The 26,716-nt window shown below is 41.3% G+C and overlaps 1 protein-coding gene across 1 annotated transcript in view; it reads right to left on the reverse strand.

Moving 5' to 3' along the window:
- stau2 (staufen double-stranded RNA binding protein 2) overlaps positions 1-26,716 on the reverse strand; it is a 277,129-nt gene that overhangs the window by 134,524 nt on the left and 115,889 nt on the right. The window contains exon 11 of the mRNA XM_057824591.1: positions 26,461-26,518. Within this exon, the coding sequence (XP_057680574.1) occupies positions 26,461-26,518 (58 nt within the window). The remainder of the gene's footprint in view (positions 1-26,460; positions 26,519-26,716) is intronic.

Below are 26,716 nucleotides of genomic sequence, written 5' to 3' on the forward strand. Positions count from 1 at the left end.
AATAGACTGATCCGAAAAGCTGCTGTGGGACCGACGGATAAAAAAAATTGACAGATCCAAAACAATTATTGCAGACGCGATGGGACCGTCAGATCCAGAAAATAGACGGATCCCATACTTGACCGAAGATCCAGGAAAAATGTTCGGGCGCCAGTTGTAACGCGTGGTGGGTAGGATACGTGCATAAAGGGACCAAAAAGGGGGAGAAGCTTCCATTTATGCACATTTATTCACTAAAAATAATAATTCCATCTTGACCACCCCGTTGTTTCCATTTGACTGGAAATTGCACCCAAAAGCAGCACATCGTGGCATTTTACTTCGCGGGTTTAGGCAGCAATAAGCGATTGTTGAACACGCTACACATTTGGAAAGATACCAATTACGTCATCACTGCGAGCCCGCAAACCATGGCGCCAACTAACGGTCAAAATATGGACCAAATACTATAAAATATTGCCATTGATTTAACATTTTATGTGTTTCTAACAACATACTTTAGTACAAGAGAACAATTGTGGTTTATTAGAGCCTACATGTATTTAAGTTAGAGGATCACTTTAAGGCAGAATAAAAAATGGCCTTAAACGTGTAATTAGTTGGCCTATGCGGCATGTCGGCTACTATAGTATGCCTATTATCCGGATTAGTCAAACTGTCAAAACTGTCGCCACTTCCAGGATCGCCACTGTTATGCACAAGCACTCATGGTTTCCATGAAATATACGCAGCGCTACACCATATGCTTCTATTTGTTGTTTTCCAAGTGTTGAGAGCCCAACCGAGCAACGATTGTAAAATCCCAAGTAACGATGTCAGGCTTATTTCAATCACAACTCGGCGACTGCTCGTAAAAGCCGAGCGAGCTCTCCCTTAACTCCCGCTCCTGCGTGATGCGTTCACAAAAAAAATAAAAAATAACAAAAATAATGACAATCTAGAAGGTGTAGTAATTTTGAAATTTGCCACCGGGGCAAGTATCGAGTTTTCAGTTTAGAGGTAAACCGCAGGGGCGATGACGTAACATGAGGCTGCCCCTTTCTACGCAGTTTGCGCAAATGCTGGCGTACCTTGCAGAAGCAGGGGGCCTTAAACGCACCTGGAACGTAGGTGTGGACAGGTATGAAAATAGTCGGCAAAATAGCCTGAAGAAAACTACCTGTCGTAATGTAGACGTAGCCGTATAGAGTAGGAGGGCAGGGAAGGAAAGAAGACATCTGATGGGCGTAAATGGAACAGCAGCCTTAACAGCAGCCTTAAAAAATGGCTGGGTGCTTATTTTATTAGGGTAAGGCGGAAACGATGTTCAAATGAAATTTTCTTTAGGTGATTTCAAAATTTAAAAAAGTGAATGAGATAAAACGAGCTGTTTTAGGAAAAGTCATGAAAGCATGACACTGTAAGTTGAAAAGGAACAGGGATTTTTTTCATGGATGTTGGGTCACTTGACACAATCCCAAGGTCTTAATAGTGTAAAAAGAAGAGTAAAGAATCACCCAAAAATCTGTTTTGACAAGAAACATCGTTTTTTTCTCCTCTGTGAAACAATAGATCATGCTATGGCCTAATTTGTATTGGTCGCCTTTTGGTGGCGAGCCAATCAAAGGAAAGAGGCAGGAGCTTCAGATGTCACCAGTAAGCCATGATTTGCTTGAATACTACAGTGGAATGCCAAGCGGTTCTCATAGATAGGTCAATTTCACGTTGTGAGAGAGAAGCAAAGAACATCACTAAAAGCTTTTTGGACGAGAAACGATGTTTTTGCCAGACGATATGAGCCATCGTCCAATCACCAGCTGTATCTTTTTTTGAAGGTTCTTCACATGAAACAGTGCAATATATTCATAGCGGCTATAAGGAACAATCAATCTGGCGTGCCAGATTAGCTCTGTAGTATCCAAACAAAATACAGTACAGTAGAACCTCTACATACGAAGTTAATTCGTTCGAGGACCTTGTTTGTAAGTCAAAATGGTCGTATGTCGAGCAGGATTTTCCCATCGGAATACATTATATTTCCATTAATTCGTTCCACAGCCCAATAACCTACACTAAATCCTTAATAAATACTGCTGGTACTATTACAAATGGCAATTACACATAGCAAAACAAATAAATAATAAATACAAATCGGGATACTAATAATAATTCCTGTAATAATGTAACAAATCGGGTTCTAATGTGGCGGACGTTTTTTGCTAAGCTGAACGCACCGCGCCCGAGAGCGGTGAGCTTGAGAGTTTAACATTCACAGTTTTAGTCAGGACACCATCAACTTTGGCGGTCAGAAGGCGTTTTGTGTTAAATAAGTTGTGAAATAAATGATACAAATGTGTGGAAGCTGGCGATTTCATTGGCGATGTAACCACAATAATAACTGGCGGTTTAACTTATAAAGCCTGGTGAACGGTGGTCGGAGGAGGACCGTGGAGATGTATTGTTGAGCCAGTTCACGGGTGCGCACCCAACGCTCATATTTTTCTATAATTTGCATCTTCATTTAGAAGGTAAGCGTCACCTTTTTCCTTGTTTCACCACCTGTAACAAACCTTTTTGAAACCTGTGTTGATTTCTTACACAAGAAAATCCGCCGTGCGTTCGTCTGCGGCGCTGTCATGTCATCGTATTTCGAGCATGTCGTCGGATGTAGCAAACAAATGGAGAGTCAAATTTTACGCCGGATGTCGAAAAGATCGTGTGTGGAAGCGATCGTATGTCGAGGTACCACTGAATATGCCAAGAGAAAGTTCTCAGTACCAGAATGTATATATTGTTTACTGATTAAGTATTAGAAACTGAATGAAATTTTAAAACTTGCAAATTGTAATATACTTTTTTATCTTGATTCTTTGGGCATTCACAAAGTTAAATTCCATACATTCACCACTGAAATGACATCCATACAAATTCATTTGCCCATATGCGTGCATCATTGTGTGCCTGTGAATCTTGGCTCCTAAAGTGCCATTCCATCACTTTGTGTGGTTTGGCAGTTCTTAGCTCAACCAATGTATCCGCTGGGATAGAAGCGCAGCTTCTTTCTCACTAGGAAACACAAACACAGACACATCAACCAACATCAACACAACATCTAGAGTTGCATCGGTAATGAGAAACAGCACAGTTGGCTGCCTGACGTCTATCGCTTTGAACGCACAACTGCGACAGGATTCGGATAGTTCATGAGCCTTCACTCGGATTGGAACTGTGCTCTAGTACTTTGTCACAAAATTATACCGAACATGCACCCACCGACTCTGGACCAATGACTGCAAATATGTTATCCCTTTATTAGGAATCTTTGCACTCGGATGAGTAAACTTAATCAACCGCAAAGGATGTCACAATGTCTGTCCAAATGCTAACCGCCCAATTACTATGCAGGTTCTGCGTCTCGCCTACTGCAACTACTTTTCGGTGGCCAAAAGAAATGGCCCGTGTGATTTGCGTTCAACAGTCCAAGGCATCTGTTTTGTCTGACCTTAAGACAGTACTTCTCAAATATCTCAAAAAAATCTAGTGCTACCAAACCAACAAATGTAGCACTTCCCTTTATGATTTTACACAGTCAGCAAGAACAGTATTCTTTTCAGATAATTAAACCCACAAGGACGTCACGACGAGTTGTAAACAAGTGAGAGGTTAAGAGGATGCTCACCATGCTAAAGTTAATGCTAACGCGAATGCTACGCTAATGCTATGAGTTACATTTAGAGTGTAAGGATCACTCAGTAAACACCTTAAGAGTAAAGCAACACTGCATATTCTATCACGCAAGATAAAAAAATCTTACAATATTTACAAAAGAGGCAAGCCTGAAGCTTCCTGGAGCAGCCTGCCTTCAAGCTGCTACAGGGTCCTTCCGGGTCTTACCATCAGCGTTTGTAGGCTTTGACTTTTAATATAGTAGGAAATGAGGAAAGACCAGTCTGTTTAGTGTGTCTAAAAATGTTTACAGCTGACAGCAAGAAGCAGAATCAATTAAGACGTCACTTAAAGATGTTAGACCCCAATAACATTGATAGCTACTTGATTTTTTTCAGCGAAAACGTGCCCAATATTACCAACAACCGTCCTGCTTTGTCAGTGTTACGTCAGTAAACCAGCGAACACTGTTATCATAATATAAGGTGGCATACCAAGTTGCTCAGTGGAAAAAGACCCCACACCATAGCAAAGGAGCTGATACCGCCTGCAGCAAAAATAAAAACTGTCCCTCTGTCCAATGGCACGGTCCTTTTTGTTCTTTTAATTTTCGTTTTTTTTGGGCAAATTGTTAGGCCCATTGTCCTTAGGTGTTGTACAGTGGTATGAAAAAGTATCTGAACATTTTGGAATTTCTCACATTTCTGCACAAACACACCATCAAATATGATCTGATCTTTGTCAAAATCACACAGATGTAAAAACAGTGTCTGCTTTTACTAAAACCACCCAAAGATTTATAGGTTTTCATACTTTGATGAGGAAAGCATGCAAACAATGACAGAAGGTGGAAAATGAGTAAGTGAACCTGTTGCCTAAGGAGACTTAAAGAGCCATTGAAACCAATTTTTACCAAACAATTTAAGTCAAGTGTGTGCTCAATCACTGATGAGTGGTTCAAAGCTGCCCTGCCCACGATAAAACACACACCTGGTAAGAATAGTCTCCATGAGAAGCATTATCTGATGTGCATCATAGCTCGATTAAAAGAGCTGTCTGAAGACCTGCGATAAAGGATTGTTGTTTTGTATAAAGCTGGGAAAGGATAAAAAAAAACATCTCTATAAGTCTGGATGTTCATCAATTGACAGTCAGAGATGTTGTCCACCTAATATGACACCAAGTTCAGTGCATAATACTCAGATGGGTAAGTAAAAAAAAAAAGAACCCTGGAGTGTCCGCCAAGAATGGTGTTCATGGGAGGACTCCATGGAGGAAATCGTCACTATTTATAAAAATGCATTGTTGCTCGTTTAATGATCGCAAAAAGGCCCTTGGACACTCCCCAGAAGTTTTGGCAAAATATTTTGTGGACTGACGAAACCAAAGATGAATTCTTTGGGAGTAGCACTCAACCTCATGTGTGGAGGGAAAAAATGGAACAGCTCACAAACATCAACACCTCATCCCCTCCGTTAAGCATGGTGGAGGGAGCATCATGATTTGGGTTGTTTTGCTATCTCAGGGCCTGGACAACTTGCTATCATAACTTGCTATTATTAATGGAAGAATGAATTCAAAGGTTTATCAGGATGTTTTGCAGGAAAACCTGAGGCTGTTTGTCAGACACGAAGCTAAAAGAAGGATGGATGCTGCAACAAGACATTGATCCAAAACACAGAAGTAAATCAACTTCAGAATGGTTTCAGAAGAACAAAATACACGTTCTGGAGTGGCCAAGTCAAAGTCCAGACTTGAACCCCATTGAGATGCTGTGGCATGACCTAAAGACAGCGATTCATTCCAGACATCCCAGGAATCTGACTAAACTACAGCAGTTTTGTAGGGAAGAAGATGGCTACGTTCATACTACAGGTCTTAATGCACGAATCCGATTTTTTGTCATATCCGTTTTTTTGGCGTGCCCGTTCAGACTGCCTTTATCCATTGAGACCGTTCAAGCATTACGCATGCGCACTAATTCGCAGTCCGACACCCGCTAAGCAAGAAGACCCGCATGCGCAGAACCATCAAAACAAATGACAGACGTCATCCGTCATTCCAGGGATATCATATTTTGCTTTTCAAAAGGTGGACACAAATAACAGACATAAATAATCCCCGTTTAGGCAAATATTCAAAGTTTATATGGATCGATAGCATGGACGCACTGTCCGTGCACGTCACACACACATACGGGCAGTTTGTCCCGACTCTCGGCCGTGGAGGCAATGTTGAAATATTGCTCACTTGGAACAGAGAGAAAACTGAGCATTCTCAGGCTTATCCTCAACCCATTTTTATTTTTTATGACTGTTGTCAAGCTCAGCTCTTCCTCAAAAGCCGTGTTCACTGCAAGCTAGGCGCTAATTACGCACAGGTGCATCGCTACGGTAACGACTCTCTCGCTATTTGATGACGTAATTGCTGCATTAAATCCGATTTGCGGGACTGGACAGTACAGACCGCCGCGACAGTCTGGAAAAATGTGGCCCAGATTGGATTTAGACCACATACGAAAGTGACCCAGATCGGATTTGAAATGGTCCCGTTCTATGCGACTTGTCACGTTCAGACCGTCAAGTTAATGCCCCACTCGAGTCGGAAAAACACGAAAAAATCGGATTCGTGCATTAAGACCTGTAGTATGAACGTAGCCGATTAGTCCTGATCGATTTACCAGACTGATCTGCAGCTACAAGAAGCATCCGGTTTAAATTATTGCTGCCAATTGGGGTCCACAAAATATTAAATGTGATGGTTTACTTACTTATTTTCCCTCTTCTGTCATTGATTGCATACTATCCTTATTAAAATATGAAAACCTATAAATGTTAGGGTGGTTTCAGTCAAAGCAGACACTGTTTTTCCATCTGTGTGTTTTTGACAAAGATCAGATCAGATCAGATTTGATGGTGATTTTATGCAGAAATGTGAGAAATTCCAAAAGGTTCAGATACTTTTTCATACCACTGTGTATACATATATATATGTGTGTGTGTGTGTTGCTAACGATTTAAATTTATTATTATTTATTGATTTTATTTTTCAGTAAAAAATGGTCAAAAAATGTACCTTGATTGTATTTTTACAGTGTGGACATGACTTTTTTTAATTCAGGCAAATTAAAGGGGTTTAGGTCTTTTCTGTTACAAACAAAACACTATTAATAAAGTTATACTTTATAGTGAATTTATCTATATTACTTTTTTTCTTCTTTCATTTTAAAAAGGACATAATATTATGCAGAGGTGTACTTATAAAAATAGTAATTTTATAGACAAATGACATTGTACAATGGCAGCAGAGAGCTGGGGGGGGGGGGGGGGGGGGGGTAACAGAACAAGGCTCCATTTAGATGAAAAAGACAGAACTTTGAGACTCTTCTGATCCAGATCACTTAGCTGTATCTCATTTGTTTATCTTGGCATCTGCGCTGCTCTGACATCATTATCCTGAAATGGCTGTGACAGGTGGACTGAAGAAATCGCCAATGGGCTGGGTTACTTTCGTCACTTGGCGGCTCAGATTAAAAGCGAGATTGAGGCGTGAAAGACCAATAGGGGGAGATGTGAATTGGGGTAGTGACATTAAAAGTGTTGGAGCCAGTTTTTTTGTATGGGAGAGGAGCTGGGTGTGGAGGAGTGAATGTGAAAACCATGCAGAGCCTCCTAAATCCTGCCAAGGTCATCAGAGACAGGAAGACCAGCTGTGTGCGTGTGTGTCTTTGTGCTTGTTTGTGTGTGTACGGACCAACAGCTGGGAAGAAAGTGTTGGAGTGAGCGCATGACTGACAGCATACTTCCTGTTTGAGTTACTATGGTCATCTCGCATACACAGACAAGAGAGAGATTTGTGCACTTGCACTTAAATCGGAGCTTTCTGGGAATCTAGACACTATTGCCCAATGTTAACAAATGAAGTGGGCACTGAAGGCCGCGATGAAACCCAGGCGCTATTACTCATACCCTAACAATCTCCAACACGTCAGCAATGACATAAACCTCTACGGCTTTACCCTTCTTTCCAGTCAGGAGGGCAATTTTTATTTGGATTTATACAAACTTTCCTGAGAATTCTGCATGCAACATCGTAAAAATTAAAGATATGACATCACCAAAGAGTATTATGTGGGGGCTCAAGCCACGTGAGTGCTGGTCTGCTGTAGCTTGTGTGCGTGTCAGTGTTGTTTTGGCAGCCCTTTTTAATCTTCGTCTTTTGGGACGAAAACACATTATTCGGTCACATTTTTGTTATTTCAGAATGTGATTAAAAAAAAAAAAAAAAAAGTCGTCTAGTTTTAGTCAAAGCTCACTCAAAATGTTTTTGTAAGTAAAAACGTTTTTGTCCAAAAATAAAGGTTTCCAATAATTTCGAATGAACATTGTCAGACGAGCAATGTTCCCTCTAAACTGCATGAGTGCGCAATCACGCATTGCACGCAAAAAAAATAAATAAAAGCAGCGCACAAAATAAAATTCAACAGAAACGTATTGTAGCGTCACTAGCACTACTGGCGACGCCACAGGGATGTGTTAGCGCGACACTCCTATTAGTGCGTTCCATACGGCAACTCAACGCTCCTATTGGTGCGTTCCATACGGCAACATGAGGCTTCCATTGGTGAGTACCTACACTACAATTGTATATACTTGTGAGGTGCATGACCTGGGTGGTTGTGGAGAAAAAATAAGAGTGAAAAGTGAGCTAGGCTCCAGTGCTGATTTACTGAAGTAAATTTCGCTGCCAATTTTTGCAAGCGCTACAGTATTTATTAACATATCATTTAAGAACTAATACAGTGGGGCAAATAAGTATTTAGTCAACCACTAATTGTGCAAGTTCTCCCACTTGAAAATATTAGAGAGGCCTGTAATTGTCAACATGGGTAAACCTCAACCATGAGAGACAGAATGCGGAGAGAAAAAAAACGGAAAATCACATTGTTCGATTTTTAAAGAATTTATTAGCAAATCATGGTGGAAAATAAGTATTTGGTCAATACCAAAAGTTCATCTCAATACTTTGTTATGTACCCTTTGTTGGCAATAACATAGGCCAAACGTTTTCTGTAACTCTTCACAAGCTTTTCATACACTGTTGCTGGTATTTTGGCCCATTCCTCCATGCAGATCTCCTCTAGAGCAGTGATGTTTTGGGGCTGTCGTTGGGCAGCACGGACTTTCAACTCCCTCCACAGATTTTCTATGGGGTTGAGATCCGGAGACTGGCTAGGCCACTCCAGGACCTTGAAATGCTTCTTAAGAAGCCACTCCTTTGTTGCCCTGGCTGTGTGTTTGGGATTATGTCATGCTGAAAGACCCAGCCACGTCTCAACTTCAATGCCCTTGCTGATGGAAGGAGATTTTCACTCAAAATCTCTCGATACATGGCCCGATCCATTCTTTCCTTTACACAGATCAGTTGTCCTGGCCCTTTTGCAGAAAACAGCCCCAAAGCATGATGTTTCGACCCCCATGCTTCAAGAGTGGGTATGGTGTTCTTCGGATGCAATTCAGTATTCTTTCTCCTTCAAACACGAGAACCTGTGTTTCTACAAAAAGTTCTATTTTGGTTTCATCTGACCATAACACATTCTCCCAGTCCACTTCTGGATCATCCAAATGCTCTCTAGGGAACCGCAGACGGGCCTGGACGTGTACATTCTTCAGCAGGGGGACACGTCTGGCAGTGCAGGATTTGAGTCCCTGGCGGCGCATTGTGATACTGGTAGTAGCCTTTGTTACTGTGGTCCCAGCTCTCTGTAGGTCATTCACTAGGTCCCCCTGTGCGGTTCTGGAATTTTTGCTCACCGTTCTTGCTATCATTTTGACCCCACGGGGTGAGATCTTGCATGGAGACCCAGATCGAGGGAGATTATCAGTGGTCTTGTATGTCTTGCATTTTCTAATAATTGCTCCCACAGTTGATTTCTTTACACCAAGCGTTTTACCTATTGCAGATTCAGTCTTCCCAGCCTGGTGCAGGTCTACAATTTTGTCTTTGGTGTCCTTCGACAGCTCTTTGGTCTTGGCCATAGTGGAGTTTGGAGTGTGACTGACTGAGAGTGTGGACAGGTGTCTTTTATACCGATAATGAGTTAAAACAGGTGACATTAATACAGGTAACGAGTGGAGCCTCGTTAGACCTCGTTAGAAGAAGTTAGACCTCGTTAGAAGAAGTTAGACCTCTTTGACAGCCAGAAATCTTGCTTGTTTGTAGGTGACCAAATACTTATTTTCCACTCTAATTTGGAAATAAATTCTTTAAAAATCAAACAATGTGATTTTCTGTTTTTTCCCATATTCTGTCTCTCATGGTTGAGGTTTACCCATGTTGACAATTACAGGCCTCTTTAATCTTTTCAAGTAGGAGAACTTGCACAATTGGTGGTTGACAAATACTTATTTGCCCTACTCTATAATCTAGTTAATTAGACCAACAAAATTGTTTTCTGTAACCATTTTGCAACGTAACTCAATGAGCAACAGGGGTATAGCCAACAACATAATACAGTTCACTTCCCTTACGCTACGCAGCCAATCGTAGCATTGACAGTGTGTGCCCTGCCCATACGCGACGTGCAGGTTAGCTAACTAACAACAGTGCAGCTGACAAGAGACGCAAATGCTAACCCCTTATCATGGCGAAAGGAACGGGCAGCAATACTGCACTTGTCAAGCCAAAGTAAAAAAGGAATGTAGTTCTTTTAAGATGGAGGGCGGTTGGAGTATGTGCAAATAGAAGGACAAGTAGTGAAACTGAGGGACATTTTTTCTTTTGTTTTAACCTCTCTGTATAGCTGCTTCGACACGGCGTATAGAAATCTTGAGTGTCCTTATTGTCTGAACACTTTTAATGTGGGAGTTTGATCTACTCCCATTGTGGTTGCTTCATGTTTTATTTATCAACTCACCCATGCCACAACTGGACCTTACCCAGGCAAAAACAGTATGTTTGTATGGTTTAAGCAGAACTCTCACATATAGTAAAGTACACATCTCATGAACAACGAGATTTTTTGTCTTTTTCATTTTAAATGGGCTAAATCAATTATCCATCCAGCCATCATCTGCCGCTTGATCTGAGGTCGGGTCGTGCGGGCAACAGCTTTAGCAGGGAAGCCCAGACTTCCCTCTTCCCAGCCACTTCAACCAGCTCCTCCGGCAAGATCCCAAGGCGTTCCCAGGCCAGCCAAGAGACATGGACTCTCCAGCGTGTCCTGTGTCGTCCCCGGGGCCTCCCGGCAGTGGGACATGCCCGGAACACCTCTCCGGGGAGGCGTCCAGGAGGCATCCGAACCAGATGCCCAAGCCACCTCAACTGGACCCTCTCAACGCGGAGGAGGAGTGGCTCGATACTGAGTCCCTCCCGGATGACCGAGCTTCTCACCCTATCTCTAAGGGAGAGGCTGGACACCCTGTGGAGGAAACTCATTTCGGCCGCTTGGATCCGGGATCCAGTTCTTTCGGTCACGACCCACAGCTCGTGACCATAAGCGAGGGTGAGAATGTAGATCAAGCGCTAAATCAAGAGCTTTGCCTTTCGGCTCAGCTCCTACTTCATTACGGACCGGTGCATAGTCCGGATCACTGCAGACGCTGCACCAATCCGCCTGTCGATCTCCTGCTCCCTCCTACCCTCACTTGTGAACAAGACCCGAAGATTCTTGATTTCCTCCACTTGGGGTAGGATCTCATCCACGACCCGGAGAGGACACGCCACCCTTTCGGGTTTGGAGGTGCTGATTTTCATCCCGACCGCTTCACACTCTGCTGCAGTGAGAGTTTGAGGTCACGGCTTGATGAATCCAACAGCACCACATCATCTGCAAAAAGCAGAGATTCAATGCTGAGGCCACCAAACCAGACCCCTCAACGCTTCGGCTGCGCCTAGAAATTCTGTCCATAAAAATTGTGAACAGAATCGGTGAGAGGGCAGCCTTGGCGGAGTCCAAACCTAACTCGAAACGAATTCGACTTAGTGCCGGCAATGCGGACCAAACTCTGACACCAGTCAGTACAAGGACCGAACAGCCTTTACCAAGGGGCTTCTAGGTGAAGGGCCAGACAAGGCATGGCTCAAAATGACCCCTTATGATGAATAATATTAATGGACTCAAGTTTCCCTTGCCTGGACGCGGGTTACCGGGGCCCCCCTCTGGAGCCAGGCCTGGGGGTGGGGCTCAAAGGCGAGTGTCTGGTGCTCATGGGGCCTGGCTGGGCACAGCCCGAAAAGGCAACGTGGGTCCGCTTTCCCATGCCCTGTGGGAAGGGCCAAAGGGTTCGGGTGCATAGTGATTTGGGCGGCACCCAAAGGCGGGGCCCTTGGCGGTCCGACCCCTGGCTACAGAAGCTAAATCAATTATATTAAAAGTAAACTAATTAAAATTGCTGCTGAAATTTCATTCTTTTAATAAGACATGTAACTTGCTATAATCCAAGGTTTTGAACAGGCTTGATAATGGTGTGGGGGCACAGTGGTCCTTAGTGTACTATTACCCCTTTCCACTGGCCAAAAAAAACGTGTCAACCCACTAACAATCGGCTTTTGGTGGCAGTGGGAAAGGTGCAGCGACCCGCCTCGACCCGTGTCAATCAACCCGCCAAGCGACCCGCGTTAAAATCACCTCGGCTCTGATCGTCATGCAGTGTGAAAGCAAAACCCCGGGTCAACAGTCAACACCCTAATCTACGTGGTGACGTAGGCTAGTACGTGATGCGTCATAACAAAAAAAAAAAACAAAAAAAACATGTGCTCTAGCCTGGATCCACACACGGCGAACAGTCGGTGTAGCAGCGTTAGCAATAGCCATTACAGATGAAACAAAGGCTCTTCTCCTCCTTCTTTGACGTACACGACTCCTTTCAATTTCAAAGCAAAATTCACGTCGCCTACGTTGCCTCAGCACAAGCAAAGTGTCGATCCTTTGCTGCATTTCAACCATTTTGCGACAGTAAAAAGCATGAAAACAGAGAACACAAACGGAAAGAAGGCTTCCATGTTGCTTTGCATTGATAACTTCCTTGAACTGAATGAATTCGATCACACTTGTCGAAGCGCATCTTAGCGTGGTGACGTCACGAACCTTACGCACGGCTGAGGAGGGGTGGGGGGTTAGAAGGGTGAAAAAAAAAAGACACGGCTTTTTTTGTCAATGGGAAAGGTGCCAAATGACAATTGCTAGTGGGATGCATCGGCTTGGAAAAACGTGCGTTGACCCACTAGTTTCAGTGGGAAAGGGGCATATGTGGCTTATTAGTCTTAGTAATATTGTAGTCATCTCAAAATGTGTTTATCTACGCCTAGTTTATGTTGATGAAAACTCGAGTAATTTCATCAGTCAGGTTAGGTCAATGTTTACTAAAAACGTGTTCATCTGTAAAATAAAAAAAAAATTACTCCAAAAATAAATAAAGGTTTTCAACGATTTCAAATGAATATTGACAGACGAGCACATGTTGTAGCGTCAACTTGGTGATAATACACAGTACATTATTTTCACTTCATTATACCCACCTGGACGCCACGAACTAAGTAAAAAAAGTTGTCAAAGAGTTTAAGAGGACGCTCGCCGTGAGCTTTAGCCTGTTGCTGACGCCAATGCTATGTTAACGAGTTACATTTAGTGTGTAATGTGATAGTGTGTGATGATCACACAGCACAGAACTTTAAAAGGCTAAAGCAACATTGCATATTCACGGGTGACACAACCAGACACTGCTACGATGCAGGCTTACTACACATAAAATGTCCCACATTTTGAACATGTGACTAAAGGTATTGCGCATTTCCATCTTGTTCTCATAAGACGAAAACTGGCATTAGTCTCGTTACGTTTTAGTCTCCCAAAACAGGTTTTTAGAGGTTATAGCTTCGTCGTTGTCTATAAAAAAAAAGTGTACATTGACAAAAATATTTTAGTTGTAGTCATCGTTGACGAACAAAACACTGGTCTGAAAGGACTACACCAACTTGGTGATGATAATACACACTCAGCAGAAAAATAGTGCATCATGTTAAAATTAGGGCTGTCAAATGATTAAAATTTTTAATCGAGTTAATCACAGCTTAAAAATTAATTGTAATTAATCGCAATTCAAACCAGCTATAAACTATACCATATTTTTCTGTAAATTATTGTTGGAATGGAAAGACACAAGACGCATATATACAGTGGGGAGAACAAGTATTTGATACACTGCCAATGGGAAAACCCATTGGCAGTGCATCAAATACTTGTTCTCCCCACTGTACATTCAACATACTGTACATAAGTACTGTATTTGTTTATTATAACAATAAATCAACAAGATGGCATTAACATTAACATTCTGTTAAAGCGATCCATGGATAGAAAGACTTATTCCTTAAAAGAAGTAGTAGTTCTTAGTAGTAGTTAAGTAGTAGTAGTCAAGTAGTTCTTAAAAGATAAATGTTAGTACAAGTTATAGAAATTTAATATTAAAACCCCTCTCAATGTTTTTGTTTTAATAAAATTTGTAAAATTTTCAATCAAAAAATAAACTAGTAGCTCACCATTGTTGATGGCAATAATTACACAAAGCTCATGGTGCTGAAACCCATAAAATCAGTCGCACCCAAGCGCCAGCAGAGGGCGACCAAACTCCAAAAAACACAAGTAACAAGTGGACAAGACACTGTGCTGTCATTTTAATCTGTTTGAGCGGGGCATGTGCGTTGATTGCGTCAAATATTTTAACGTGATTAATTTAAAAAATTAATTGCCGCCCGTTAACGCGATAATTTTGACAGCCCTAGTTCAAATTAAGCATACCCACGTAGACCTCACGAACCTGTATGTAAAACAAAATTTCAGTGTCAGAAGACGTTTACCACCTTAAAGAAAATGCTAGAGCTAACAAACGCTATCCAGTATATGATGATCACTCAGCACAGCTCTTTAAAGGTTAAAGCAACACTAAAAATTCTCTCTTGCCAAGATACCAAAACAACTATGTTTTTCAAAACAAGCATGCCTGGAGCACAGGGAGGAAGACGCGCAGCGCATGTCATATGAGTGACATGACCCAAACACTGTTACGATGCAGGCTGACATACTTCACATACACTATGAAAATATCATGCATTGTGAACATATGACAAACGATGTTGCATTTTCGTCTCGTCACACAAAAACTGGCATTTGTCTTGTTATGTTTACGTCTCTCAAGATACGTTATTAGCTCGTCGTCATCACATTTTGTTCGTTGACCAAATATCGTTATCGTCATCCTTGACGAAAACATCAATTGTGGGTGTGATCTTTGCAATGGGGGAAAAGACTTGGACTAAGCACTTTGAAATTGTGTGCGTGAAGCGGGCCAAGCGAGAGAAAGCAGAGGATGGGCAGAAGAAGAGAAGGAAAGGAGAGCAGTGCAAGTTTCCAGGCAGTTTTGGAGATGTCCCGCCCATGTTCGTCGTCCGTCCAGCCGGCCGGCCGGGGGAGCGCTGGAGGGAAGCCAGAGCCACGCATGAGACTGATCGAAAACAGATAGGGCCGTAGCCCGCTGCTATAAATCACCGCGGCTGAGCAAGACCTTCGCATAGTTCACACATGCACACAATGCGCAGACACACAGACGCACACACATATGCACAGCAGGAAATGAAATGTGGCAACTCGAGTGAAAAGCCTGGCTGCAGGACCCATGGGAATAGGAGAGAAAAATTGCTCCTTTTACTTCTCTTTAAGGTTCCCTTCCAGTCTCTAAGCCACGGTGTTCTTTGGGCGCAGCATCCAACTAACCATAGGACGCACCCAAACACAATACACTTCCTTCAGATTTACCTTAGTTCCTAAAATAATTGTTGTGAGACTTTATCCAACAAGAATGAGGCAATTATTTGAAGGAAGGTATTAATTTTAGAGAAAGCTTGTGTCTGGGTGGTGCCAGAGAATAGGGATGCTCCCGAATAAAAAATCTTGGACAAAACGGAAAATCTTTGGCTAGATCATTTTGTGCACTTTCCCAAATTGTACGATTGAAAACTCCCTAGATGCTCCTCACTAATGTGTTATGTTACAAGCGCTCAACTGATCAAACCTTTATCTATGTAACTCTTTTCGTGCTTAGAAAATGCAGCACTAAGTGGCTTAAACAATAAAACTGAGAAATTACCATGTGTGCACATATTCCAAACACATACACACACACTACTATGTAAGAATAAAATTTGAAGAAAATACATTGGAAAAATATTTGAAGTCCACATTACAAACGTTGTTTTTGTCAATGATAACGGACAACGAGACGATAACGAGCGAAAAATGTGTCATGGAGACGAGCATAACGAGACGAATGCCAGTTTTTTGTCTGACGAAACGACAAGGGGACGAAAATGAGACTTTTCTATTATACAGTGAGGAAAATAAGTATTTGAACACCCTCTGATTTTGCAAGCTCTCCCACTTAGAAATGATGGGCAGGTTTGAATTTTTCATGGTAGGTGCTTGTCCGATGTATGACAATCTAAAGAAGAAAAAAAAATCAGGAAATCAAAGTGTATGGCTTTTTAAACAATTTATTTGGATTATACTGCTGCAAATTAGTATTTGAGCACATGTCTATTAGCTAGAATTTTGAGCCTCAAAGACATGTCACCTTTAAAAAGTCCAACAAATAAGTGGGGTGGATGTAGACTTTTTGAATCTTACTTTTTGAACAATTTGAGTCGTTTAGCTGCATATAAACACCTGTCCACCCTATAATATTAGGAAGACTCCAGTAACTAATATGGTCAAGACCAAAGAGCTGTCAAAAGACACCAGAGACAGAATTGTAGACCTCTACAAGGCTGGAAAGGGTTACGGGGCACTTGCCAAGCAGCTTGGTGATACAAGATCCACAGTTGGAGCAATTATTAGAAAATGGAAGAAGCTAAACATGACTGTCAATCTCCCTCGGACTGGGGCTCCTTGCAAGATCTACCTCGTAGGGTCTCAATGATCCTAAGAATGATGAGGAATCAGCCAAAAACTACACTGGAAGAGCTGGTCAATGACCTGAAAGGAGCTGGGACCACCATTTCCAGGGTTACTGTTGGCAATACAATAAGACATCATGGTTTAACATCATGCATGGCACGGAAGGTTCTTCTGCTTAAACCAGCACATGTCCAGGCCTGTTTTTCATTTGCTAATGACTATTCGGATGATCCAGACACCATTGCAAACATTGCAAAGGAGGTGATACTGCGAGCAGCAAAAATAAAAACTGTCCTTCTGTTCAATGACACTGTTGTTTTTCTTCTATTCAGTTTTGTTTTTTCGGTAACATTTTTTGGTATATTGTCCTCATGAGTTAATGTTTCTAATGAGTTTGAATTTGTTATCATTTATCGATTTTATTACATTTTATTTTTCAGCGTCAAAAGGTCAAAAAGGTACCTTGATTGTATTTTTACAGTTTGGATGTGACTTTTTTTTTTTTTTTTTTTTTTAATTCAGGCAAATTGATGCGCTTTAAGTCTTTTCAGTTACAAACTAAACAATGTTCATAAAGTTATACTTTATAAAAGTTGATCTATGTTACTTTTTTTTCTTTAATAGAAAAAAAGGACACAATGTTAGGCAGAGATGTACTTATAATAGTAATTTTATAGACAAATTATCAGGCATGAAAATGGGTCATTGGTTAAAAAGGTGAGAAGGGTGTGGAAGAAATATGTTCCCGGTACACTACGGCTGTCCCAAACGACTAAATTTGTCCTGATTAGTCAGCCGACGATTTTTACAATTAGTCGACTAATCTAAATTGCCCCCATCCCCCCCCCCCTCCCCCGACTAATTTAGCAATGAGTTTTGTTGATGCTTATTAGTTCACAAAAAAATTTGGAACACTTAAATTTTTTATTAAAGTATAAAGTACAAATAAACATGTAAATAACAATAATTAATAACACATAAACAATGAGGTCAAATGGTGATAGCATTTACTAGTGCAAAAGAACTGAATGTAAACAGATTCAGAACACTGACTTCGCCTTTCCAACATTATTCAAAACAATTCTTAAAAAAAAAAAAGCATTATTATTATAGTAGTTATGCTACTATATATCATAGTATTATAATAATTATAATAATTATTCATTGCCAATAGCATAAATAGCATTATTATTATTGTAGTTATGCTACTATATACCATATTATAATAATTATAATAATTATTCATTGCCAATATTATTTTTCATAAAGGGTGTCAGTTTAAAGCTATTCTTAGTGTAGAATCTGAATTAGTATCATAGTATTTATTATAGTATTAATTCTGAAATATGTGGGATTAACTCTGGAAAACGTTCTTTATGTGACGAACATGACGTGCTTTTATTTTGAAATGTTCACCGGAAGAACGTTCGCTAAACCATAAGCTTTACCATTCCGCAAAAAAAAGCACTTTTCGTCATTGCGTGTGGTGTCACTAATAAGTACTAATAAGATTTTTTTTTGTATTAATTTTTGTTTTTTTTTTTTTTTTGCAAATGTTGTTAACTGGCGATTTTTCATGTTTTAAGTGTCACCTTTTAACAGCAAGCTTGCATTTTGGAGGAGACTGCCAATGTTTTATAGCAGGCTAAAGTAGGTTGTCTTATCCCCCATTAGCCTCATTGTAGCAATGCTAATGTTTACAGTGTGTTATATAGATGTGTTTCCTTATTTTGTATGTCTGAACTTTAATTCTACGGCGTGTTGATGACCAATAAACATCTGTGAATGGAACTGGATATGCCCTCAGCACGCACGACGAAGCCGTGAAAATTACCCCCCTCATTTTTATTTACATTGCGATAAATGGACTCCTTGCATAGCCTGGTACACCAGACTCAACGCTGTTCCAGCTATTGAGTCTGGCCACCCTTCCCACGGAAACAATTTCCAGGGCGGAGCAAGCCACAGCATACAGACAGCGGAGTGAACCAATCAGCGATGGGCAGACGTGACGTTAGTAAAATGGCGACTTCAGGATGACGGACTTGCGCGCGGAAGTAAACATATGAAGAGAGCGGAGTTTATTCGACATGGCTAGCGCGAGACAGATTGTTGTCAGTGACTCGTGTCGATGTGTTTTTGGTCATTTAAAACTGATTTTACCGTGGATTGGAACATATTCTCGGCTCTGCCGTTCACCGTCTGTGTTGCTGAAGGGACGACTTTCGACGCACAAGAGTGACGTTGCTCGTGAAGAACACGTCACGCAAATAAACGAATCTGATTTGTCGATTGATTTTGTATCTGCTCGAAAAGGCCATCAATGGGATGGGTCCCAGACTATTTCTCTCTGTTTGAAAAATACAGGGAGAATAGTCTGGCAGAGCCAGGCTACTCCTTGCATATCGCGACAGGCTTAGTTCAATAAAACATGTCGTCAGTTAGTTAGATGGACTTACGATCTGCGAGTTTGTCCTGTCGACTTCCAAAATTAAAACTAGGTGACGGCGGTTCAGGTGTTCATTCACGACCGCTGTGCTGCCGTGCTATGCAAGCTTGGCATTGGAGAGACCGCACACGACAGTATACCCTCCTTTGTTTTGTTGAAATAAGTCAATGTTTTGGCCACTCTGATGCACTTTTTTTGCTTTGTGCCGCATTCCCTGCTTGCATACCAAGCATTCGACATAAAAAATAAAAAAAAAACTCCCGAGAGTTTGGGAGGGCGCGAAACATTTAAAGTGGGGCAAATAAGTATTTAGTCAACCACTAATTGTGCAAGTTCTCCCACTTGAAAATATTAGAGAGGTCTGTAATTCTCAACATGGGTAAACCCCAACTATGAGGGACAGAATGTGGAAAAAAAAAACCAGAAAATCACATTGTTTGATTTTTAAAGATTTGCAAATCATGGTGGAAACTAAGTATTTGGTCAATACCAAAAGTTCATTTCAATACTTTGTTATGTACCCTTTATTGGCAATAAGGGTGGCCAAACGTTTTCTGTAACTCTTCACAAGCTTTTCACTCACTGTCGCTGGGCAACACGGACTTTCAACTCCCCCCAAAGATTTTCTACGGGGTTGAGATCTGGAGACTGGCTAGGCTACTCCAGGACCTTAAAATGCTTCTTACGAAGCCACTCCTTTGTTGCCCTGGCTGTGTGTTTGGGATCATTGTCATGCTGAAAGACCCAGCCACGTCTCATCTTCAATGCCCTTGCTGATGGAAGGAGATTTTCACTCAAAATCTCTCGATACATGGCCCCATTCATCCTTTCCTATACACAGATCAGTCGTCCTTGTCCCTTTGCAGAAAAACAGCCCCAAAGCATGATGTTTCCACCCCCATGCTTCACAGTGGGTATGGTGTTCTTCGGATGCAATTCAGTATTCTTTCTCTTCCAAACACGAGAACCTGTGTTTCTACCAAAGTTTTATTTTGGTTTCATCTGACCATAACACATTATTCCAGTCCTCTTCTGGATCATCCAAATGCTCTCTGGCGAACTGCAGACGGGCCTGGACGTGTACTGGCTTCAGCAGGGGACACGTCTGGCAGTGCAGGCTTTGAGTCCCTGGCGGCACATTGTGTTACTAATAGTAGCCTTTGTTACTGTGGTGCCAGCTCTCTGTAGGTCATTCACTAGGTCCCCCCTGTGTGGTTCTGGGATTTTTGCTCACTGTTCTTGTTATCATTTTGACGCCACGGGGTGAGGACTTGCATGGAGCCCCAGATCGAGGGAGATTATCAGTGGTCTTGTATGTCTTCCATTTTCTAATAATTGCTCCCACAGTTGATTTCTTTACACCAAGCGTTTTACCTATTGCAGATTCAATCTTCCCAGCCTGGTGCAGGTGTACAATTTTGTCTCTGGTGTCCTTCGACAGCTCTTTGCCCTAGTCAGGTCTTGGCCCTAGTGGAGTTTGGAGTATGACTGACTGATTGATTGTGGACAGGTGTCTTTTATACTGATAATGAGTTAAAACAGGTGCCATTAATACAGGAAACAAGTGGAGCCTCGTTAGACCTCGTTAGAAGAAGTTAGACCTTTTTGACAGCCAGAAGTCTTGCTTGTTTGAAGGTGACCAAATACTTATTTTCCAATCTAATGTGGAAATAAATTATTTAAAAATCAAACAATGTGATTTTCTGTTTTTTTTCCCCACATTCTGTCTCTCATGGTGAGTTTTACCCATGTTGACAATTACAGGCCTCTCTAATCGTTTCAAGTAGGAGAACTTGCACAGTTGGTGGGTGACTAAATACTTATTTGCCCCACTATACATCTTCTTTGGGGGGGGTGGGGGGGCGTAACAAAAAATAGTTGAGAAGCACTGCACTAAATGTAACTCGTAGGATTAAAACAGAATTCGTGTTAGCATTATCAAGGTGTTTTGAGTGCCTTTAAAGGTGGATAGGCATTATACAAGCGTAACTCCACTCTGTTAGCGTTAACTAATAGTGTAACTAGAGTGTCCTCTGAATTTGTTGTGTTGTTTTCGTTTGGTTGGCGTCGGCTTGCAGTAAGCCTGAACGATATATCGTTTAGACATCGCCATCGCGATGTGTGTGTGCGCGATAGTCCCATCGCAAGCACGTGCGATAGTTTTTCTTTTTTTTTATCCACATACGCCTCACTTTCTGGTCTGCGCACAGCCTCTTACCCTCCTTCTACCAGCCTTTTGATCCTCTCAGTCACTGCGCACAACGATGGCTTTGATCTGGCCAAAGAAGCAGACTTCACACGGGCATCTGTCAATCATCGTTTAACTTCTTAAACAGTTGGAAGGAAGCCGCGCTGGAATGAATGTGTGTACTGTGGGGACGTTGGAGACATTTAAATGCCAGAAGTGATCATGAGGAGTTTGAAATTTCTACATGTCACTTCAACGGTCACAGCTAAAGTAGATAAACAGAAGCATTTAATAAAGCCAAGCATTTATCTGCTACAGTACTTTATTCTTGTTCAAAAATGATTTGGTTGGACAGTTATGTTTAAAACTTATCATAATTATGACATTTGAAGTGCTTAAAAACCATTTATTTATATACATTTTTTAAATCACTTTGGGGTGGGGAGTGAGAAAAAAACATGTCTTTTATGTATTTCTTTCCAATGCTAAATCTGAATAAATACATTGGGCACAAAAAACACACACACACACAAAAAAAAAAAAAAAAAAATGGGGGGGTGCGCTACTTCGCAGTTTTTCACTTATCACGGCAGGTTCTGGTCCTCATTAACCGCGAAAAACAAGGGATGACTGTACACTGTGGTGATGGTGAGTCATCTAAAGTCTTTCCAAAAAGCTATTTAAGTCATCTTCAGAAAATTTCTTGAAAAAAAATATATATACATTTTTTTTTAATATTGCAATATAATATCGCAATATAATATCGCAAATCCCAAAAAAATCGCAGCAATAGTTTTTTCCAATATCGTTCAGGCCTAGCTTGCAGTAGTAGTGCTCCATGCTTCCGATTGCAAATAAAACCATTGGAAAACCTATACGAAGTTGGCGTCGTCCTTGCAGTGGCTACAATATAAGTTCGTCTGTCAATGTTCATCTGAAATTGTTGGAATCCTTTATTATTTGTATTTTTGGACTAAAACCTTTGAATTTTTTACAGACAAAAAGATGGAGTATTTGTCGACTAAAACCAGACGAAAACTGGCGACGTGTTCGTCGACGAAAACTAGAAACATATTTTGAAATGACTAAAATATGACTAAGAAGATGACTAAGTATTCAGTCCAAAAGACTACAACGAAAATTAAAAGGGCTGCCAAAACCAACACTGGTCACATCCATGATTCAAATATTTGAACTCTACAATATTCCAATCTTTTTAAAACATTTCTTTTAAGGAGGACAACATGGGGGGGGGGGGGGGGGGGGGGGGGGGGGCTTGTTGCTTCCATTCTGAATTGACAGTCATAACAACTGACAACAACAAACACATATTTTAGTGGGTTGTATGTAATGTTTGTGCAGCAAATATTTCAGATTTACAAAATGTGCTGTGCGTGGTTTGAGAATTAAGCTTGCTATTGAGTAAGGAGAATACTGTGAATGGGAAAGGCTACAGATATCATTACAAAACGAGTGAAATTTCCCAGGAGGCTCTGCTGTGAGTTATGAGACAGGCAAAGCCTCGTACAAAGGCTACAATACAAACCACAACCGCAATACATAATTTATACAAAAGAACAAACATCTGACAATGAATTTATATAACTTATATCTTGACAAATTGGGCCAAATCACAAATGCAAATGTCATTAACCATTTTCTATTCCATTCTAGATATTCAATTGACAACATTGAGTCCTGTGTCAATATTACAGTTTGTGGTCAAGTTCAAACATCCGGTTCGTTCCCTTTTCCAGACTGTGGTTGCGTATTCGTGTCGGGGCATGGCAGCACTGCCAAAGCCCTCAATTGAATCTGGGTGAAATTTAAAATACGGATCGCTTTGTTGTATTAGCCACACCGCATGGACCACTTTGTTATTTCTCCAGCTGGTGGCATTTCAGTCACTTGTGTCTTGAGTTTTGTTGTTCTCAATATATTCACATACAGTACAGTAGGTGTGGAAAAAAAGTGGAAGCTGTAGGTAAAAAACTAAATAGTGATCGATAACAAGATGTGTATTTAATTTTCATTTCAATTCCAGATAAACTGGTCATGATCACAGATTGCATCCTCACGATGTACTGTTCCCGTGAACTAGGGCTGCAGCTATTGAATTGATTCCTCTATCAGTTGGTTCGAATAATCGAGTCACCGGATTGAGAACATTTATTACGTTGCAGAATAAATTTTAGGACATGTAAAACAAATGCTTGCTAAGATTGCACTTTCAAAATAGCAGTAAACGCAAACACAAAATAAAATTCCCGAGTGTTTCTTCAAACTATACAGAATTGCACTTTCATTTCACAAGAGCAATAAATGCATTTAAAAATAAATGAAAATACCTGAGCTTTGCCTCAGTGGTTTCAAATGGTATCTGCTCTTTCTTCTTTCATTTTCGCTTTAATTAGGAACAGAGCTGGAGTCAGACGTATAAATAAAATGCTCTTAATTGCAAGGGATTGTTCTGTGTTGTTCTGCGTGTATTAACAGAGTTAAATTCACTGGCACTTTCAGTTCTAATAAAGAAAAAAAAAAAGTTAAAGTAGAAGAGACTAATAAAGAGCTAAAACTGTTAAAAGCATTTCTTGGGGAAAGACTCATCCAGTCAATGTCATGGCCTGCAAATAGCCCAGATCTCAACCCTATTGAAAACCTGTGGTGGAAATTGAAAAAAAAACAAAAAACGCAAGGATGATTTGGCTACTGCAATCAAAGAGAGCTGGCACCAAATTGATGAGGAATACTCATCAAGTCCATGCCTGAGAGACTGCAAGCTGTCATAAAAGCCAGAGGTGCTGCTACTATATCCTAGAGATGTGTTTTGATTGTTATTTCTTTGTTTCTCATGATTCCATATTTTTTTCCTCAGAATGGAGTGATTCCATATATATTTCCCCGAACTTGCTCTATAAAAGTAACATTTACTGATCACCAATTTTTTTTTTTTTTTTAATTTCTTTTAGTGTTTCTGAATGCTAAAGAGTTGCAATTTTGAACTAATTCATTATTTTTTCAAGCTTTTCATTTGAGTTTCTTCTACATGATAAAATGTCTGAGTGAGTGCTCGTCCGAGACTGGTGATTCCATACTTTTTGCTAGGAGTTCTATTGGGGATTTAGTGTATGTTTTCGGGCTGTGGAACGAATTAATGGAATTGCAGTGGGGCAAATAAGTATTTAGTTAACCACTAATTGTGCAAGTTCTCCCACTTGAAAAGATTAGAGAGGCCTGTAATTGTCAACATGGGTAAACCTCAATCATGAGAGACAGAAAAAACAAACAAAATCACATTATTTTATTTTTAAAGAATTTATTTGCAAATCATGGTGGAAAATAAGTATTTGGTCACTACCAAAAGTTAATCTCAATACTTTGTTATGTACCCTTTGTTGGCAATAACGGGGGCCAAACGTTTTCTGTAACTCTTCACAAGCTTTTCATACACTGTTGCTGGTATTTTGGCCCATTCCTCCATGCAGATCTCCTCTAGAGCAGTGATGTTTTGGGGCAGTCGTTGGGCAGCCAGGACTTTCAACTCCCTCCGCAGATTTTCTATGGGGTTAAGATCTGGAGACTGGCTAGGCCACTCCAGAACCTTGAAATTTTTCTCCTTTGTTGTCCTAGCTGTGTGTTTGGGATCATTGTCATGCTGAAAGACCCAGCCACGTCTCACCTTCAATGCCCTTGCTGATGGAAGGAGATTTTCACTCAAAATCTCTCGATACATGGTCCGATCCATTCTTTCCTTTACACAGATCAGTCGTCCGGGTCCCTTTGCAGAAAAACAGCCCCAAAGCATGATGCTTCTACCCCCATGCTTCACAGTGGGTATGGTGTTGTTCGGATGCAATTCAGTATTCTTTCTCCTCCAAACACGGGAACATGTGTTTCTACAAAAAGTTCTATTTTGGTTTCATCTGAACATAACACATTCTCCCAGTCCTCTTCTGGATCATCCAAATGCTCTCTAGCGAACCGCAGACGGGCCTGGACGTGTACTGGCTTCAGCAGGGGGACACGTCTGGCAGTGCAGGATGTGAGTCCCTGGCGGCGCATTGTGTTACTGATAGTAGCCTTTGTAACTGTGGTCCCAGGTCTCTGTAGGTCATCTACTAGGCCCCCCTGTGTGGTTCTGGGATTTTTGCTCACCGTTCTTGTTATCATTTTGATGCCACGGGGTGAGATCTTGCATGGAGCCCCTGATCGAGGGAGATTATCAGTGGTCTTGTATGTCTTCCTTTTTCTAATAATTGCTCCCACAGTTGATTTCTTTACACCAAGCGTTTCACCTATTGCAGATTCAGTCTTCCCAGCCTAGTGCAGGTCTACAGTTTTGTCTCTGGTGTCCTCCGACAGCTCTTTGGTCTTGGCTATAGCGGAGTTTGGAGTGTGACTGACTGATTGTGGACAGGTGTCTTTTATACCGATAATGACAGGTGCCATTAATACAGGTAACGAGTGGAGCCTCTTTAGAAGCAGTTAGACCTCTTTGACAGCCAGAAATCTTGCTTGTTTGTAGTTGACCAAATACTTATTGTCCACTCTAATTTGGAAATAAATTCTTTAAAAATCAAACAATATGATTTTCTGCTTTTTTCTATATTCTGTTTCTCATGGTTGAGATTTACCCATGTTGACAATTACAGGCCTCACTAATCTTTTCAAGTAGGAGAACCTGCGCAATTGGTGGTTGAATAAATACTTATTTACCCCACTGTATAATGTATTCTAATGGGAAAATCCTGCTTGACATACGACCATTTCGACTTACAAACAAGGTCCTGGAACAAATGAACTTCGAATGTAGAGGTACACCACTGTATTGCATTTCATCTTAAGTTATTTTTTAGATGTCCTCTTTGGTAACTTCTTGATCATATTTTCATATATGTTCTGCGTCATCTTGCGGTATTTAGGATTATGTGAATGTGCGCTTGTGCGTTAATCCTGAGTGAAATGTGATGTTTTGTGCACAGGAAGGCGGCTCCCCAGAGGGCCTCCGTGTGTAGGCCCTGTAAGCCTGAGTGAATGGGCCTGAATTCGCAGGCTCCCCACGAGGACGCGCGGCCGATTAAGCTGACAGTCAGATGCCCATTGACCAGTCACAGAGATTAAACGCCGGGCCATCTCGGCGGTTAAAACCACCTGGGGATAGGGGCGGCGATGGAGACACGGGGAAAGAGGAGGAGAAGGAAATGGAAAGAGAGACGTGCCGATACTCACTGTTATTCGTCGCTTCGGTAAAAGACGCCTTTTGTCCATTCCAGCCTTTGTTGTCCATCTGCGGTGATGCGGAGGGGAAGGGGAGCGGGTAAGTAAGAGAGATGTATTCTTGAACAGACAGCTTTTTCCACGCATGTCAGACAAGTTCCTTCCTACTGTTTGGACCACAAAGAGACGAGCGCTCACATGCAAGAACGCTTAAGGAGCCTAGTGTCTGTCTAGGCCAGCTATTTAATCAAGAGGGCTGTCAATGTTT

This window comes from Corythoichthys intestinalis, chromosome 20 (genome assembly GCF_030265065.1).
Source record: "Corythoichthys intestinalis isolate RoL2023-P3 chromosome 20, ASM3026506v1, whole genome shotgun sequence".
NCBI classification, from domain to species: domain Eukaryota; kingdom Metazoa; phylum Chordata; class Actinopteri; order Syngnathiformes; family Syngnathidae; genus Corythoichthys; species Corythoichthys intestinalis.